The 17,564-nt window shown below is 42.2% G+C and overlaps 1 protein-coding gene across 1 annotated transcript in view; it reads right to left on the bottom strand.

The window, feature by feature from the left end:
• Nucleotides 1-17,564, bottom strand: part of Aldh1a2 (aldehyde dehydrogenase 1 family member A2) — an 80,277-nt gene that overhangs the window by 12,673 nt on the left and 50,040 nt on the right. The window contains exon 8 of the mRNA XM_059268207.1: nt 1,502-1,604. Within this exon, the coding sequence (XP_059124190.1) occupies nt 1,502-1,604 (103 nt within the window). The remainder of the gene's footprint in view (nt 1-1,501; nt 1,605-17,564) is intronic.

The following is a 17,564-nucleotide window of genomic DNA, read 5'->3' as shown; positions in this document are numbered from 1 at the left end:
TCTTTTTTTCTGCAAACAGAAGGGCCAGCCCTCACTACTCATAACAGGAGATTTAAATTTCACTATACAAAAGACCCAGGGTAACTGTGACTCTTCCAGTTCAAGAAATGCAATGGAGACTAATAGAAGCCACCACAATTGACTGCTAGCATACATGAATGTAAGCCCAGAGCTTATCAAACCTTTCCGGTTTTAAGGAAAATCAGAAGTCAGAGTTTTAATGTGTCTTTTTAAAATTAGTGTAATGGTTGAAAAAGTAAACATATATTCCATGCGTTTGGCCTAAGTCCTGCCCACTTAGGACTCCTGACCAACTGGATCTTGTATGTTTAATGACCATTTTGGTGATTAAACTGTAACAGGAGTGATCCTTTGCAGATACTCCATCTTCTCTCTATATGGAATTGTTCAACATCAGTGTGATAATTATTTCCCCCTCCTTTCTGATGGCTTACACTTCAAGGTACTATTGATAAATCTGTATGCTGGTTGCTAGATGACCGAGTCAGTGTGATAGTTGACTGCCCGGTCCTCAAGAGGAAGAGGAACAAGAGCTGACTTTTTTGAGATTGATTTTTATTATTTTTAATTCTGTGTAGGTGTTGCTGTCTACATGTAGGTGTGTGCACATGAGTGCACGTGCTCTGAAGCTTGGGTTACAGACAGCTGTAAACCACCTGTCTGTAAACCACATGGATGCTAGGAATGGAACTCAGGTCCACTGAACAGCAGCAAGTTCTATCTCTCCAGCCCCACGGTCTCTAATCTTGACAAGGAAGCTAAAGGCGGACTCTGCAAAGCCCAAGTGGTGTGTGGTTTCAGTCACTGTCTTCTCTCTCCTGACTTCTCCAACACAGAACTGAGAAAGAGTGCTACCTGGAGGGCGTGAAGAAGAAAAGGAATGACTGAAGGGGGTTCTGGAATTTCATTCTGGAGAGTCTTTCAGGATAAGAGCACACAAACTAGGTGGTCTCTTTCTGGAAGGGTTGCCTAGGTTACCATCTATGCGTCTGGTGAGGTTTGTCCCACCCAAAGTCCTGGCAGCAAGGGGAAGGGGTCAGCATGAGTTAAGTAGAGAAGCTGGAATGGGTTTGGAAAATGTAGCCAGTGCTCTGGAAGCAGCATTTCCTTTTTGATGATTGGCCAGCCAGCTGAAAAGATGACAGACCCAGATGAAAAGTTTCAGATTTCTTAACTCTAAGCAGAAACTTTATTTGAGGTATCAGAATCTTAGAATGTTGCTCTTTCTATTACATACTAATGACCAAACATTTACCTTTTCTACCCTATCCTACAATACCAGAAAGTGAAAATGGCCCTAGACTGGTCAATGGTTGGCTAGGTGTTCTTTCTCCTATATGAAATGATCATCTCCTCAGAGAATTGTGATGACCTTTACTTCAGAGACCTAACCCTTGCTATTCCATCAAGAGTAGACATACAGAAGAGGAACGTGAAGAGTAGCATTCTGACACACGCGAGAGATCTGTGGGCCACTTACAGTCAGCATCGGCAAAAATAATATTAGGGCTTTTCCCCCCGAGCTCCAGAGTCACTCTCTTCAAATTACTTCTTCCGGCTGCTTCTTGAATCAGCTTGCCAACCTGGAAGGAAGGGAATGCAGAGGGTTGATGCATCTTGCACTGCTGCAGTCAGAGGTCAAGCCAGCTCCAGGCAACAACAGGCCATGGTAGTTAATTGATCCTAAAGGCAAAATAATCCCTCCCAAGGGACAACTTTTGTGGTCAACTTGGGAGGATGAAACAGGCAGCCTCCCGGGATGCAATTGAACACGTATGTTGAAGAGGATGGAAATAATGATTTCCTTTCATCATGGAAGACACAGGCCAGAAGGTTTTGTTGGAGATAAATAGCAAGTAATATGTGATTAAAAGTTTCACCACCACATTATGGTCTTTCCTTGGGACTATAGCTTCTGGGGGAGGGGAGGCCAATTGACCCCACTTGAAAGTTACCATATCAAGACAAAAAAAACCCTGTTCATTTACCTCCAAAACTACCAAGTCTTATGCCTTTACCTCTGCTTTGGGCTAAAGTGTTCTAGATAGTTGAGAATCTGTTTCTAACTGGTGTGTTATGTAAATGCCTAGTCTTCTAGAATTCAAGCGAACAAGAGACTGTTTAAAGAGAAACCATTTGACACTAAGTGGATATCAGTTATGAAACTGAACGTGTCCGGTGGAAACAGGGATGTGCCATAGAGAGGTTCTGCTCAAGAAAGAACATGGTACCTCAGGGGCTGAGGATGCTTTCAGAGGAAAGACTGAGGCAGCCAGACCCCTCAGGGTCTGCCTAGGCAGAGATGGACACTTTGGGGATGACCTGCATCCACTCATCGACGGCAGCAGGCTATAAAGGCCCTGTCCAGCACAGGACCTCACTGCAGTGCCATATATGCCCCGCCATGCCCAATGTGGGTGGCTAATGTTGTCAGACCTGCCTGTGATTGTCTTCCCTTTGGCAGAGGTTACTGATGGATGTCCTGTGCAAAAACTACACCTCAGTGATGGCCTCAGAGGATCCACTTGCAACATGAGGCATCATACTGATGAACACAGGTCACTTCATGTAAATGCTGAGCTGTCATGTAGCCTATACAGGAAGTTGGGTCCTGTGCCGAGGAAACGTTACTTGTATGGAATTCTACTGAGAAATAAAACATTTAAAAGTCTTGAGAAGAGAAAAGCTACCTTTATGTTTACGCCTGGTGTTTCAGCGGCTTTACTGAGACTCTACAGCAAGATAATGAGTTCTCAGACACTGGAGAGGTGTAGTTAAGAGAAAAGACCCCCACCTAGACTGCCTGGAGTTTTCACTGCCTTATACTCAACTGAGGGATCTTGAGAAACTGGGTCAGCTTTCTGAACTTTGGTCCCCTGCTCTGTAAATGGGGATAAAAAGAGTATGTGCATTAGAGTTTAGAAGTGCCATGATACAGTGATTTAACAGAGACAGCTCTCAGAACCCAGTCCAGCACACTGTAAGTGTCCATACATCCTAAACACATACAAGGGTGAGAAGCAAGGAGGGCCTGCCTGTTCTTCATGCAGAGACATCCAGGCGGCTGTAAGAGGAGGTGCTACCAGGCTCACCAATGTGTGTCTCCCCCAGATCTCCCCAACTATCTACATGCATGGTAATTGCTTCAGGAAAAGCCCTGGTTGTCAATATTGTGCACTAATTGGGTTGAATGCCTTCCTGTTGCATTGTAATTCTGCCTCATGATCATGTTTTTTTCTTTTAAGAAAAAATGTGCTCATTCCGAGGAAACAACCTTTTTTTTGTCACAAGGTATTTTTGTCCAATGACAGTTTTCATGTCTACAGTAACTACACAGTCCATGATCACCAGAGAACAATAGTTTGTTGTTTCAGAGAAGTCATATCTCAGAAAGACACAGAATTAGTTTCTTGTTTTGCACAAAAATGTTACTCATCAAGGTGTAGTAAATGCTAAAATCTGATCATGAATATTAATAGACTGATTGTGGTTCACCAGCCAAAGTTCTCCTTTGCTATCCACCCAGCTTAGGCCTCTTGTATCCCTGGGTGAAGTACCTAGGAATACCTGGGCTCAGTAAAGGCTGTTTCCAGAAAAGCAAATATGCTTTCTCTCTCTTCTGAGAAGAAAACACGCAGACACAAAGGCAGTCTTTGGCCCTTTGGTCTGACAGACAACAGTGTAAAGTAGAATTTATGACTAGAGCCTGAGACACTAGGAAGAGGGAGGAACCTGTCGATGGGCAGTTCAAGAACCAGCTGCTCTTTAACTCCATGCCATCACCTATGAGGAGTCCCTGAAGACTTGGCCATCGGTGACTACTTGCTCTTGTGAGGAATTTCCATGTGCTTGGCTCTCTCTGCTCTTTGTAATTGATGTGAGTACATTCTAAAGTCTTGGGAGATAAATAAGTAAGTGATTTGTCAAAGAAGACAGTTACTGAAATTCATGAACATGTCATTCATGATGTGAGTCTAGGGCAGACCTTTACATGTCCTGATTCATTTATGCTGCCCACAAACCCCTGGGGGACACATTATCTCACTCTACAGAACAGCAGATTTAAGAGTCAGAAACTAATAAACATTAATTAGCAGGTTACCTAGCTGCTCAGCAGCAGGCTGACTGTAAGGCCCAAGCTTAGGGGCCTGCCCATCCCTCCCTATTCTGTCCTCTGTTCTCCTCTTTTTCTATGTCACTAAGGATGCAGTGTGTGTCACAAACCACCAGATCTTATCACCACACTCCAAACTGATGGGAAAGGAGAACAGCAGCTCCTGTATTTAAGAAAGAAGCTGCATCAAAGGGAAGCCATGGATTTTACACTGAGCAAGATGCTGACTAAATGTGAAGGGCCGGTAAAGAAAGTGCCAGCCTAGCTGGCCGGCTTTTCTCTGGGCCTCACTCGCTGACACTCATCAGGGATGAACGGTCCACCAACTGTTCTGTGAGAGGTCACATTTTGCCACTAGGTATGTTGGCCAATGATTATTTTCATGGCTCCAGTAACTTTACAGTCCGTGATCACCAGAGAACAATTTTTCCTATGCCAGCCTTTCCTTAGAAACCAAGATTATTTATGATAAATATTGCAGGACAAATATAGGGTGAATGGTGCCTTTCTTCTTTGTTTCTGGACAAAGGTCAAGTCGTAGTTCAGCCTCCAGGAGAGATGGATTTGGTAGCAATGAGAGAGGCGCTTCCATCTGGGGTGGTCTGAGAACAGAACAATCCTAAAAATGCACCTGCTACAGAATGCCTTCGTTCAGCGCATTCTCACAGTTCTACTCTGGCAGGTGCAAGGCTGACTTAGTCTCTCACCAACAGGGGATGTGCAGCCAGAGAGACTCTCACGTAAACCTAGAAGGTGTCCAACGTGTGGCTGGTTCTGAAGTGCACTTTGAAAAACCTGGCTCTAATCTAATACTAGGCCCAAATAGATTAAGCCATAAAGGTACTGTTATACTAATGTAATTCCTCACTACAACTCACTCAGTTAGGCCACTCTGATCCTTCCCTGTGGAACAGGGCAAAGATGCAACAATCTTTATCAATTGCAGGGTCAGGCATCATAGGCCTACCCAAGGTGTTCTTAGTTTACAGATCAAACTCTCTGACAAATATACCACCAACACGTGACTCTTCCATGGACTGGAGAGTGGAGAGAGGTTAAGTGACTCCAAAGTATTCCTTACTACCATTACTACAAAGGGAAAACAGAACCAATGCAACCCCAAAGCAGGGGAAAATGGTGTGCTTAAAATTAGAGTCCAGGGCGAACCTGTGCTAACATGTCTGCAAGCCATGAAAATCAAGCTAAGGTATTACATACACAATTCCTCGGAAAGGTGTGAGTCTAAACCTATGGGATTTGAAAGTCTAAGAAGCAGTGATTGTAAACAAGACAAATCCCTGGGGTTCACTTCCCTTCTTAGGTGGGAGGGTTGGAGTGTAGTTCCACAGGAGCATGTTCCACACCCCTTCCTACATGTCTAGAAGGTGCAAAGTGCCTCGTGAATAAAGGAGGCTTAAAGGTCAAGATAATGGGCAAAGTGTATGAAAGCTATGCCAATTTGAATGAAATAGGCAATATACATATAGATGAAAAGAGAAAAATTATACAGTTTGGGAAACAATCTTGTAAATGGCATCAATAGAGCATAAAGACCTGGTTTTCAGGCCATTGTCTGAAAAGGTTTCACAGCACACTCCTATCATCCCGTCCCATCTCTGGGATGTTGTGCCTGGTAAGCGTAACCATATGGAGGTTTATGGAGTAGTTTGGTTCTTAAGGATTCGAAGTCCTAGGCTTGCCAGGCATGGTGGCCCACGCCTTTACAGCTAGCACCCAGGAAGCAGAGTCAGGCAGATCTCCAGTCTGGTCTACACAGCTAGTTCCAGGCCAGCCAGAGTTACATGAGATTGCCTTAAAAAAGGAAAGGAAGGGAAGGGGAGGGGAGGGGAGGGGAGGGAAGTCCTGGGTACTATAAGGTGGGTTTGCTCCTAACAAACTTCAGTTTGGAACTGCCCCTTCACCTTGCCTGGCTTCAGTTTCTTCACCTGCAGAATGAAAGCTCAACCCAGCAGCAAATGCGTCCCTTAGCACTCTGGCTAACTGGAGTTTAAAAGGACAGATGGGACTCCTGGGGCCTGTACTCACTCAGAAACTGTGTTTTTCTTGCCATAAGGAACAGAAGTAGCTTTTCCCAAGAGCACCACAGCTGTTGAGGCCAGTAGAAAAGCTGGTCTGTTTTGAGTTTCCCCACACAATCCTCCTTATGAAAGAGTAAGCGATAGCGTGGCTATCATTGTTTCCTAAGGCTGCACTCCCTGCAGAGAATCCAGCTCTATCTGTGTTCCCCGTGCGGCACGGTGGTGAGTGGGGGTTCCCACACACATGTGAAACTGGGCTAATTCTCAGCAGGAATGTTGGCACAGACCAACTCTGCCTCCCATACTTGTTTGAATAGACTTCAAGATTGATATTAGAGTATCCCTACAAGAGCCGCAGTACTCCGGAATCCTGTTCACGGCAACGCGACAGTGAGGTGAAGGTAATTTGGTTCTTCACAAAGAGAATAATTTGTTACCCAAGAACAAAGGGAAAAAAAGGGAACACAAAAAGGCTTTCCAAGGCCATGTTCATGCAAGATGTTTGCTCTCTACTGTTTCTGAAGTTGGTTACAAATTTTCACAAATTAATTACCTTAATTAAGGTGGGTTCCTTCTCAGAGCTAAGATGCCTTTTCAGAAACAGAAAACAGACCTGGACAAAAGATCTCAGTCCACTTTCTGAAGGTGCCAGCTTTCTCTAGTATATGTTCATTTCTTACTATACCCCAAACACACTGACTGATTCTTTCCTCTTCCTTCTGGACTTACAGGGCTGTACTTCCTGGTTCCAGCTTAGATGGAAATGGCAAAAAAAAAAAAAAAAAAAAAAACAACAAAAAAAAAAACAAAAAAAAAAAAACCATATAATGTGCACTTCTTGTACTTCTGAAATACCAAGAAACAAATCAAATTAATCTGTTCAATTTTCACCAGAAAGAAACAGAACCCAAGGCAACTTTTCTGTGGTAACAGCAATTTGAAAACACTATCTGTGAAATGCAGATTATGCAGAGTATAGAAATCAATACAACCATGAATATGCATCTGGCCTTTGTTCCCACGATCCTCTCCACTACCCATCTACCACTGGAAGCCCACGAAAACCACACACGCTTCCTGGAACAGGCTCTGGGTCTTTGAACGAGAACCCCTTCATCTGCAGGCAAGGCTTTCGTCCCTCGGCTTACTGGATCGAGTCCTCACAGACCTCCTCAGGGCACCTCCTCTGAGCGGCTAGTTCCTTCTCCCACCTTTCCTTGGTACCATCTCCTCCCATCCCACGGTGCTTTGCCCATAACTCTCACCCTGTACTAGCTTACCAGCTGTCTGTCTTCCTCACAAGACTGAACTTGTCAGTGCAGGGGGCTCTACCTGATTTGTGTGTGTGTGTGTGTGTGTGTGTGTGTGTGTGTGTGTGTGTGTGTGTGTAATTTTTAGTCACATTTGCTGAGTCAGTGAACCCCAGCAAGGCTTGTGAAGCCTCTGGAAGTGAGGGTGACAGAGGTGAGACGCTGTAGAAAGCCCACAGCAGGCTGAGCTTGCAGCTAGCAGGGTCTTGCGCTCCCCTCTTCCTCATCTAGCTTCACATCCCATGCAGGGGATGCTGCACAGTTGGAAAACTGACTGTACCTAGGAAGCTCAGGCACTCACAGCCTTTTCTGTGTCTGGGCTCTATCCTCAGAGCTTACAGCTTGGGCTTGAGGGTTCATAGCTGTGGCTGTTTTTCCAAAGATCCCAAGAGTATTCAAATGTACCACTATCACTAAGAATCATGGAAGCAGGCTGGGGACATAGCTCAGTGGAAGGGTGCTCACCTAACGTGTGTAAAGCCCAAGGTTCAATTCCCAGAACGGTAAAAGAACCTGGGGGAGGGGTGTCAAAAAACAAAACAAGCCGAAACCCCTCTTGCGGACAGCTGTCACCTCTCATCACAGCTCCATTCTAACGTTACTGTTGACTGAGTGCCTCTTGTATGCTGTTCGTTTTCGCACACATTATTTTCATCTTCACAGCAACTGTGAGAAGCAAGAGTTATCCCTCCATTTTATAGTTGGAAGAAAACAGGACTCCAAGAGGTTTAGGAATGACTTAGTGACCGGTCCCTGTGGAGTAGCAGAGCCTGACTGGACCTAGAATGCCCACAGGGAGCTTCGAGCTTTTCCCACCACAGCCTCTCTCTGTGGCGGCTCCTCTTCTCTGGATGTGCTGTGACCGGGGATCTTCTGCTATGCAGGAGTCTGACCATTATGCACAGGATCTTATGACCAACCTAGTCTAAGTCCCTGTCTGCTCCACGTCATCCTTCTGTTCCATAACACTTCTTTATTTCAGATCAATAAGAAAAAAACCCAAGGTTTGATTTCTTACGTTACTTTGATAGGAAGAAGTACGATTTACTCAAGTCAGAAAGATGCATGTCCCACTAACTAGCTGAGCTACAGGGACAGGCTTCTTAGGACCTGACCATTCAGCCTTAGCCTGGAGAGAATCTCTGCTTCAGCAAATCAGAGAGGAAACCAGAGTACCTCAGGCAGAAGAGACAGAAGCACACATCCTCTTAGTCTTTGCTATTCGTGACTGAAGAATTTTAAAAAAGAAAAGAAAGCTCACAATTAAAAACCTGTACAGTTGAACGTTTTGTCACATCAAACTATTATTTTTTTTCATTAAAAATCCTTTGATTCACTACCTTTGCTGTTTTGTTCTATTTTAAGAAAAAAAAAGCTGAAACTGTCCCAGACCGCAACCTGCCTATGAGGGATGAGGCCAGAGAGAGAAGAGAGCTGACCTAATTCATCACTCCAGCAGCGCAATGGGCTTGCATCATATAACAGGACAGTCACCCAACTTGGGAAATGAAAGGGGAACCCCACTGCGTGAATTAGCATCAGTGGTAACACAGCTGCTAGCTACAAACATTGCCTTGGCACAGATCAATCAGGACTTTCCTGTAGTCTGCTTTGATGGTCTCTCTACTATCTTGTTGACCAATGATGAAATCATGGTTTTGCTACTCTAACTGAATGGAAAAAATACATCATATCAAACAAAATGCAAACCGTCTTCCTGTACTTTGTTGAAGATGTTTATTGACTCTGTGTTTATAAGAGGACTTTCACATTCACTTATTAAATATTTACATGTACTGCTTACGTATTCAGCTGCATAAGTAGAAGTTAATCCTATCTTGAATCGGAGTACTGTTTGCTTTCTGAAGGTTTTTGCTAAAGTAAAATGGAAAGCAGCCACTTCAACTAAGCTTATAGTTTCAGACTGTTGCAGATGTTTTGTGATGTGTCAACAGGTTCCCTGTCCCTGGAGCAATCCTAACAGAAGCTATGATCAAATCTACTTTTAAGTGACATGTTCGATCTAGAAGAATCTATGTGATTTCCCAAGTAATCAACAAAGTTCAAAAAGAACAGATGTGTCACAACTTGATTTTCATGTTCTAGTTAAGGTCTCGTGACATCTGCCACTGATGTCATTCAGGGAGAAAACAAGAAGATACCTCAAAAGCCATAGAACTGGTTCCCCTCTAAATGAATATAAACCTCCTTGAGAAATAGCAAATGTATATTCTACTGGAAAAAGTTAGCTGAAACAATGTGCACTGGAGTGTGGTTCTCAGTGTGGTACATGTTCCTACCAGGCAAGCATGTCACAGGTCTACTTCTACCTGGTTCTCTTTCCCAAACCATCCTGGCTTCCTCCTCGTCTTATTCAGTGTTTTACTATGGTGAAGAGACACTACCCAAGGCAACTCTTCTAAAAGAATTTAATTGAGGATGGCTTACAGTTTCAAGATTTAGTCCATTATCATCATGGTGGGGGTATGGCAGCACACAGGGTACTGGAACAGTAGCTGAAGCTACAGCTTGATCCACAAGCAGCAGGAAGACAGAGAAAGAGACTGAGCCTGGCATGGGCTTTTGAAACCTCAGATCTTGTCCCCAATGACACACCTCCTCCAAGGCTACACGCGAATCCTTCTAACCCTTTCAAACAATTCTACTCTCTAAGTGACTAAGCATTCAAATAGATGAGCTTGTTGAGGTTATCTTATTCAAACCACAACACCCCCTCTGTCTCTCTTTCCCATAGACTATCTCTACCTTTAAAGCATGAGTGCTCAGTTATTGAATACTTTCTCCTGTTTTTATAAAGCTGTTGCCATCAAAATCATGTGGTGTCAGTGAATGGAAACACAGACAAGTGCAATAGAACAGTCTAGAAAGAGCCAAACAAATATGGATACTCATGCTTGAGAAAGACACAGGGTAATCCAGTGGAGGAGAACATCTTTTCAAGAAGTAGTGGCAGCTACAGCCATTCATATCAACAAGAAAGAACGCCAATCTCTACCTCATAACAAACACAAAAATTAACTCAAAAGTGCATATACCTAAATGTAAAGCAAAACCAAAAATCCCCACATGGAGAAATAGGAGGCAATCTTTGAGCTCTTAAGTCAGGTAAATGTTTCTTAGACATAGTGCCAAAACTCTGATCTATAAAAGAAAATATTGCTGGACTAGAACTCATCAAGCCCAAGAGCAACTGGTCTCCTCCAAACTACTGTTAAGACGATTAGAGAGAGACCACAGGAAAGAGCTGCAAAATATAAACAACTTGTACCCAGAATATACAAAGAGCTTACAGAATTCAAAAGTAAGAAAACAATATTCCCCTTCCCAAGGGGCAAAGATGAAAAGAAACCCCACCAAAGATAGTGCATGGTGACAAATATATAAAAGAAAAATGCTTAATTATTGAGAATTCTAAATGAAACCACACTGATATTAATATCATCCAGCTATCTGAATGGCTTAAATTAAAAAAACTAACCATATCAAATGCTGGTGAAGATGTAGGGGAGTTGGAAGTGTTTCCATTGCATAGAAATACAAAATGGTATAGAACCTGCCATGATATAGCCATTCTATCCCTAGGTATACACACACACAGACACACACACACACACACACACACACAGACACACAGACACACACAGACACACACACACACACACACACACACACACACACACACACACACGGGTTAGAGGAGGAAACAGGAAGGATTTGTCCATGAAAAGGTTTTTATTTGTACTAAACCCAATCTGGAAGCAACTCAAATGTCCATCAATGGTTGACAGGATAGTCAAGTTGTGATCTATACATAAAATGAAATATTGTTCAGCAGTAAGAATTAGTAGAAATATACAGCAACACAAGTGAATCTCAAATTAATTACTCTGAGAGAAAATAGCTATTGATACTGTCAGCGTCCATTCACAAAAACTTGTAGAAAATGAAAGTAACTTAGTTAAAAAGTATAAAGTACCCAGAAGTGTAGGGACTGGGATGGAGGGAGAGATGGGAGAAGACTTCTAAGTGTGGTGACTGCATGCACTGATTGAGCTTATGTTCTCACAGGTGGATGGTCACACATGCCTACTGTACTTTAAATACATGAGATCTACTGGACCTAGACTATGCCTCAATAAACCCATTAGTAACAATATACTAAGCAAGTAAAATGTTATGGTATAGGTTAACTGTGCCATATAGCTCTTGGTTGTCCTTTGTGGACTACTAGCATGAAAATTACTTTGAACCTATGTGACTGACTAAGGTATGGCTTAATAGTTTTTAAGGTAAAATAGATGCACTGGGGATAAATAAATTAAAATTTAACATAATCAGAGCCTGGAAGGAATGATGAAGAGGAGTAGAAGAAGTTAAGGGGAAAACAGAAGCAAAACAAAGACTATATCCGTGCCCAATAATCTGTGATTTCTGGAGCATAACGAGGCAACACTTAAGGTTTTCACCCCAAACAAGTCAGGTGTCACAGCACGGGAGCTCATCAGAGCTTGCTGAGCAGCACTGGGTCATCTGGGAAGAGCCTGGAAGAACGGCTGCCGTGAAACTGTGCTTCTAGAAGACGATGTGGGTGGCCTTCTATGTATACACATCTTGTTTCGGCACAATTAACACACTCAGCATTGTGAAGTTCTAAGTGGGGTGTGGAGTGTGACCCATCTAATCCAATCCAAGCAAACCACTGACTCTTGACCATGGGTGAAGAATTCCTAGAAAAGTTTATTAAAATGAGGATTCCTAGACTCACTGCCAATTCCAACTTAGGCCAGAAACTCTGGGTGAAGTCCCACAACCAGAATCTGAATGAGGCCCCTCCAGCACCACAGTAAGGGTGTTCCTGAGCAACTGCTGAATGCAACAGTATTTACATTACGCGTTTCTTCTTCCTAAGTCCCCCTTGCCACAGAATCTCATTTTGGCAAACCCTGGTTGAAAGAGTGGCCCCTACTCTAGATCACAGCAAGGAATACTAACTGAATTTTTCAATGGGTACCAAACTCTCTTGCTGGGCTACATTCTAAGCAGTCCACTAATTAACCTAAAGGGTTTAAAAAGAGCTTATTATGCAAGCTAGCACTTGGTCAATTTTCCAAAACATGAAACAGAAGAGAAACACACATACACTGCTTACTAGAAGCCAAAAATATCTGTAAACTATTTATGAAAGCCACAAAACAAACAAAAGGAGAGGGAAACTGCCAGAGTAGAGTGGGACTTAGCCTTGGACAGACATTCTTTGCAAATGGAAGTTTCATACTCAACTAGTGTTTACTGAAATCTTTCAACGTGCCAAGCAATAATGGCAGACCTTCCAAATGTATTGTCCCAACCCACAAATAAGCCTGTACAGAGTTACTACAAGCCTGCCAAACGTGAAAAATGAAGGACAGGAAGGAGGCCAAGATCACCCCGTGAGAAAGCTGGGTCCTAACCCTTGTCTGGGAGAATCCATTGGCTCTTTTATTATACCAATGATTCTCAAACCGTGGGTCATGACCCCTTTTTTTTGGGGGGGGGTCAAAAGACCCTCTCATAGGGGTCATACATCAGATATCCTGCATACCAGATATTTACATGATGATTCATAACAGTAGCAAAATTACAGTTAAGAAGTAGGAATGTAATAACTTTATGGTTGGGGTCACCACAACACAAGGAACTGTACTAAAGGCTCGCAGCATTAGGAATGTTGAGAACCACTGTTTTATACCATACTTCCCCAAGCATAGATTGTCCTATAAATGTCACTCAGAAATAAATAGAAAGTTGGAGTGGTGGTACACACTATTAACTCCATCATTCAGGAAGCAAAAGCAAGCAGGCAGATCTCTGTGGATGTGAGGTCAGCCTGGTCTGCATGGCCAAATTCCAGGACAGCCAGGGCTACAAAGTAAGACCCAGTCTCAATCCCCCACCCCGTAAGATCCCCTCCCAAACAAACAAAACAGCAAACAGCTGGCTATGGCGGCACATGCTTTCTCCTTTATCCAAGCACTCAAGAGGTGGATCTCTGTCAGCCTTCCTCCAACTACAGAGAGTTCTAGACCAGCCAGGGTTACACAGGGAAAGCCTGTCACAAACAAATAACAACAACAACAACAACAACAACAAAGCAAACACACAAAAATCCCAAGTAACAATGATGGCTCATCTTCACTGACACTTTGCTAAGAACCAGGCCCCACGCCAAACATTCCATTGCACTTTCTTTCACCCTTTCAAGGCACGAAGTAGGTAACAATCATTCCTAATCTGCAGACAGGAAATCTGAGGACTGCAAAGACTGCACAGTAACAAGTCCTGTGACGAAATTCATACAACCATAATAGGCATCTAAATCAAGTTGAGGTTTCACATACAAATCTGGCATATGTAATCTTAATTGCTCTTCTTAGTGTAATTTGAACCCTCTGTTTGAATTTCTTCCCGAAAAAGTACAACTTTATCTACTGCTTTCCAGAGCGAGGCAAAGTACAGTGCATTGATAGTGTTCTTGAGTAGTACTTTATTTTCTAAGTAAAAGATCAAGGGATATTAACTCGAGCTGAAATAGATTAACTTCCTAAGTGAATATAGAATTCTAGGAGAGTTTTTGCTTACCACAATGCTAATTCAACTGATTGTGAATTGTTTAACTCAGACATGATCTTTGCTTGTTATATCACTGCATAGTTTTGCTGATGGAAATTAATGTGGTCTAATGTGGCTGAGTACCATAAGCCGAGGACTAGGATGATGATTTGAGGGAAGTAGTGACAGAGAAAAATCTCATCACTTATCTACTCTCACATACTTTACACTCTTTAAGGTGAAGTAACCCAGCAAGAACAAGGAGGTCCCATGTTCACCAGTCACTGGGTGATGAGATCTGGTGCAGGCTAGACCATCAACTGTGGATGACATTAGGAAATCGGACATATACTGACTCCTCAGGAGGTCCCACTAGGTGTGGTCAGTTTTAAGGTTGTGTTTGGCTCCCTTCCCCATCTTTCCACATCATCTTGAAGAAACTTTGCAGAAAGGGTACTGGATTGGTATATAATCTGAAGTTTTGGAATTTTAAATGTCTGACAAAGGTAGAACTACTGGAAAGATGAAAAACAAAAACAAAAAAATACCTGCATGTTCTTGCCAGGATGCATCAAAAGCTAACCTTCCATTGTCCATTGCAGAAAAGTATGCACTGACCTTTCAGAAGGTCCTGGTCCTGGCATGTGGGATTGATTCTGAGACATGACTAACACCAGTGTCACTGATTGCACACTAATGTCAAGTAACACATTGCTCACAGGGGTCTCCACAGCTGGGGTCCTTTCCTCCATGGTCTCTTCACAGTTTGGTTCCTATAACCTGCAGTTTCATTTTCTTCAGTGGTAAGATTAAAAGGAAAGTAGATCCAAATCCTTCCCAGCTGAGATAACCACAACAGAATTAAGAGGTAGAATTATCATTTCCTTAAACATTTGTTTTCCTTTTTGGAGAATGGCTCAACTCAATGACTACGAGCACTGGCTGCTCTTGCAGAGGACCTGGGTTTGGTTCCCAGCACCCATATAGTGACTCACAATCATCTATAACTCCAGTTCTGGGATTATGACGCCCTCTTTTGGCCTCTGTGAGCACTGCGTGCATATGATGCACATACATACATGCCGACAAATATTCATACATATAAAAAGAAATAAGTATTTTTGAAAAAGAATCCATCTCAAAAAATAAGGGAGGGGAAATGATGTTATTTTTAAAAAGCACTTTTTATTTTTTAATGAAGTAACTTTTTATTCAAGTTTAAATATCTTGAAGAGTGAAATTTCTCTAGATGCCCAAGATACAAGGTAAATTCACAAGGAAATTTTGGGTTCTATTCTATTAGAATGCATCTTTAAAAGCAGGAAATTTTAAAGGAAACAGTCTGATGTCATCTCCTCCTGTGTGCTTGCACACCACTCTAAGAGCTGTTCAGAGACTGTACTGTGGGCTACCTTGACATGCATGTTTCACTGGTGCATCCCCAAATCCCAACAGTATATGGTAACTTGGTCCACAGTAAAGGTTAGTGAAATGGCTGGGCGGTGGTGGCGCACGCCTTTAATCCCAGCACTCGGGAGGCAGAGGCAGGCGGATCTCTGTGAGTTCGAGGCCAGCCTGGTCTACCAAGTGAGTTCCAGGAAAGGACCAAAGCTACACAGAGAAACCCTGTCTCGGAAAAAAAAAAAAAAAAAAAAAGGTTAGTGAAATGACTTAAGATAGCTGGGGATCGAACTTTAATTCCTGTATCAGAAAGTGGTAGATAAATGACCTGTCCCAGATCAAACAACGGAGGTACTGAAGATGCAATCCTAATCTGAGTTTTAGAAAAAACGAATTGGAACACTGGTGAAAGCCTTTCAGAAATAAATACTTTTAAATGCATCTTGCAATGAAATAGTTTTCCACTGAAGAATTTGCATCATCTACAAACTGTGTTTTTTGAGAGCTGGGCATCGTGGTTCACATCTGTATGCCTTGAATTTTCTAGCCTAGGGCTGTAGGACTGTCATAAGTTTGAGGCCAGCCTGGCCTGCAGAATGCAGAGGAAGACTATTTCAAACAACAACAACAAACAATAAATGAAGAAATAAATACCCTCTTTGCGATGCTATCCCAGAGTTCAATGAAGCCTGCTTGCTACAGGCATGTACAAGCCTGCAGTCAGAAAGCAGTGCAGTACTGTCTGCCACAGGGACTCTGGGTATGGCCTACAGCCTTGTAATGTACTAGCATGTAGCAGGGTGAGTAACTTAACCTCCCAGCTGGGCTTAGCTTACCCCTGCACCTTCTTCAGCTGCTGAGGAGATGTGGTAGGATGACCAGTACTTGGCTGGCATTAAGAAGTATTTGCCCAACCAGTGTTGACTGTTAATATCCAAAGTTCAAAGCCTACATCAGAATCATCCATTTTCTACAGCTTTATTGAGATTCTTTCATACCCTATAGGACATTCCTTTTGATGTATGTGATTCAGGCATTTTAGTTTATTAACAGAACTGTGCAACTCCCACAATGATTACAGTTATCTAAATACAGGACATTATAACAAAGCCACAAGAAACTTCATATCCATTCACAGTCACTCATCTTAGCCCCTAAAAATCACTAATCTGCTTTGAGTCTATACATTTGCCCCTTCTAGACACTTCTCAATTAAGTATGATCATAAAATACATAGCCTGTCATTACCAAATTCTCTAAGTTCCATGTCTATACAGTTGACTCATGTTATATATATTTCTTTCCCTTTTAAATTATTGAATAATACATCATCTGTGGCTTTATTACATTTTGTCAACTCATCATTTGATAGACATTTGGGTTGTCTCTACTTTGAGGAACAATGTTATAAACAGTTGTGTATAAGTTTCTGTATTGGGCAGATTTTGTCAGGTGCTTTTTTATGTCTATTGAGATGATTGTGTAGCTTTAGTCTTTTATTCTACTAATACGGAGTATTAAATTGATTGTTTCTCTATATTAAACCAACTTTTCATTCCTGGATAAATTTCTATTTGGTTGTGGTATACAATCCTTTGTAGATACTGTTAATTCTGTTTGGACGTATTTTATTCAAGATTTTTGTCAACCATAATCATATGGGATAAAGATGTAGGTTTCTTGTGATTCTGTTTAAAGGCTGCCTATATTTTTGCCTCAGTCTTTAATTCAGGATTCTTTCCAATGGCTTGCTTTGTAGATGTTACTTTCTAGTCTGGTCCTAATGGGATGCAGGTGCTCTTCAGCATCTAGTCTTTAGCAAATACTTCTAAAGCAGCAAACTGAGCACATCCAGGAAGAACACTTCCCTTCACGTCCACACTTGGGTTTGTATGTTTCATACACTGCAAGATTATGATAGCAAGTACAAGTCAAATTAAAGGTTGGAAACAGAGGATATAAACTCTCAACAAATACAAAATTCAATCATTTTTAACTGTAAATTGTCATCGAAGTCTATTAATCTTATACAAAAATCACTAAGAGTCCATTTAACTAAATATCATTAAC

This window comes from Peromyscus eremicus, chromosome 7, assembly GCF_949786415.1.
Source record: "Peromyscus eremicus chromosome 7, PerEre_H2_v1, whole genome shotgun sequence".
NCBI classification, from domain to species: domain Eukaryota; kingdom Metazoa; phylum Chordata; class Mammalia; order Rodentia; family Cricetidae; genus Peromyscus; species Peromyscus eremicus.
The sequence above is the reverse complement of the archived record's forward strand: the minus strand, read 5'-3'. Positions and strand labels throughout refer to the sequence as shown.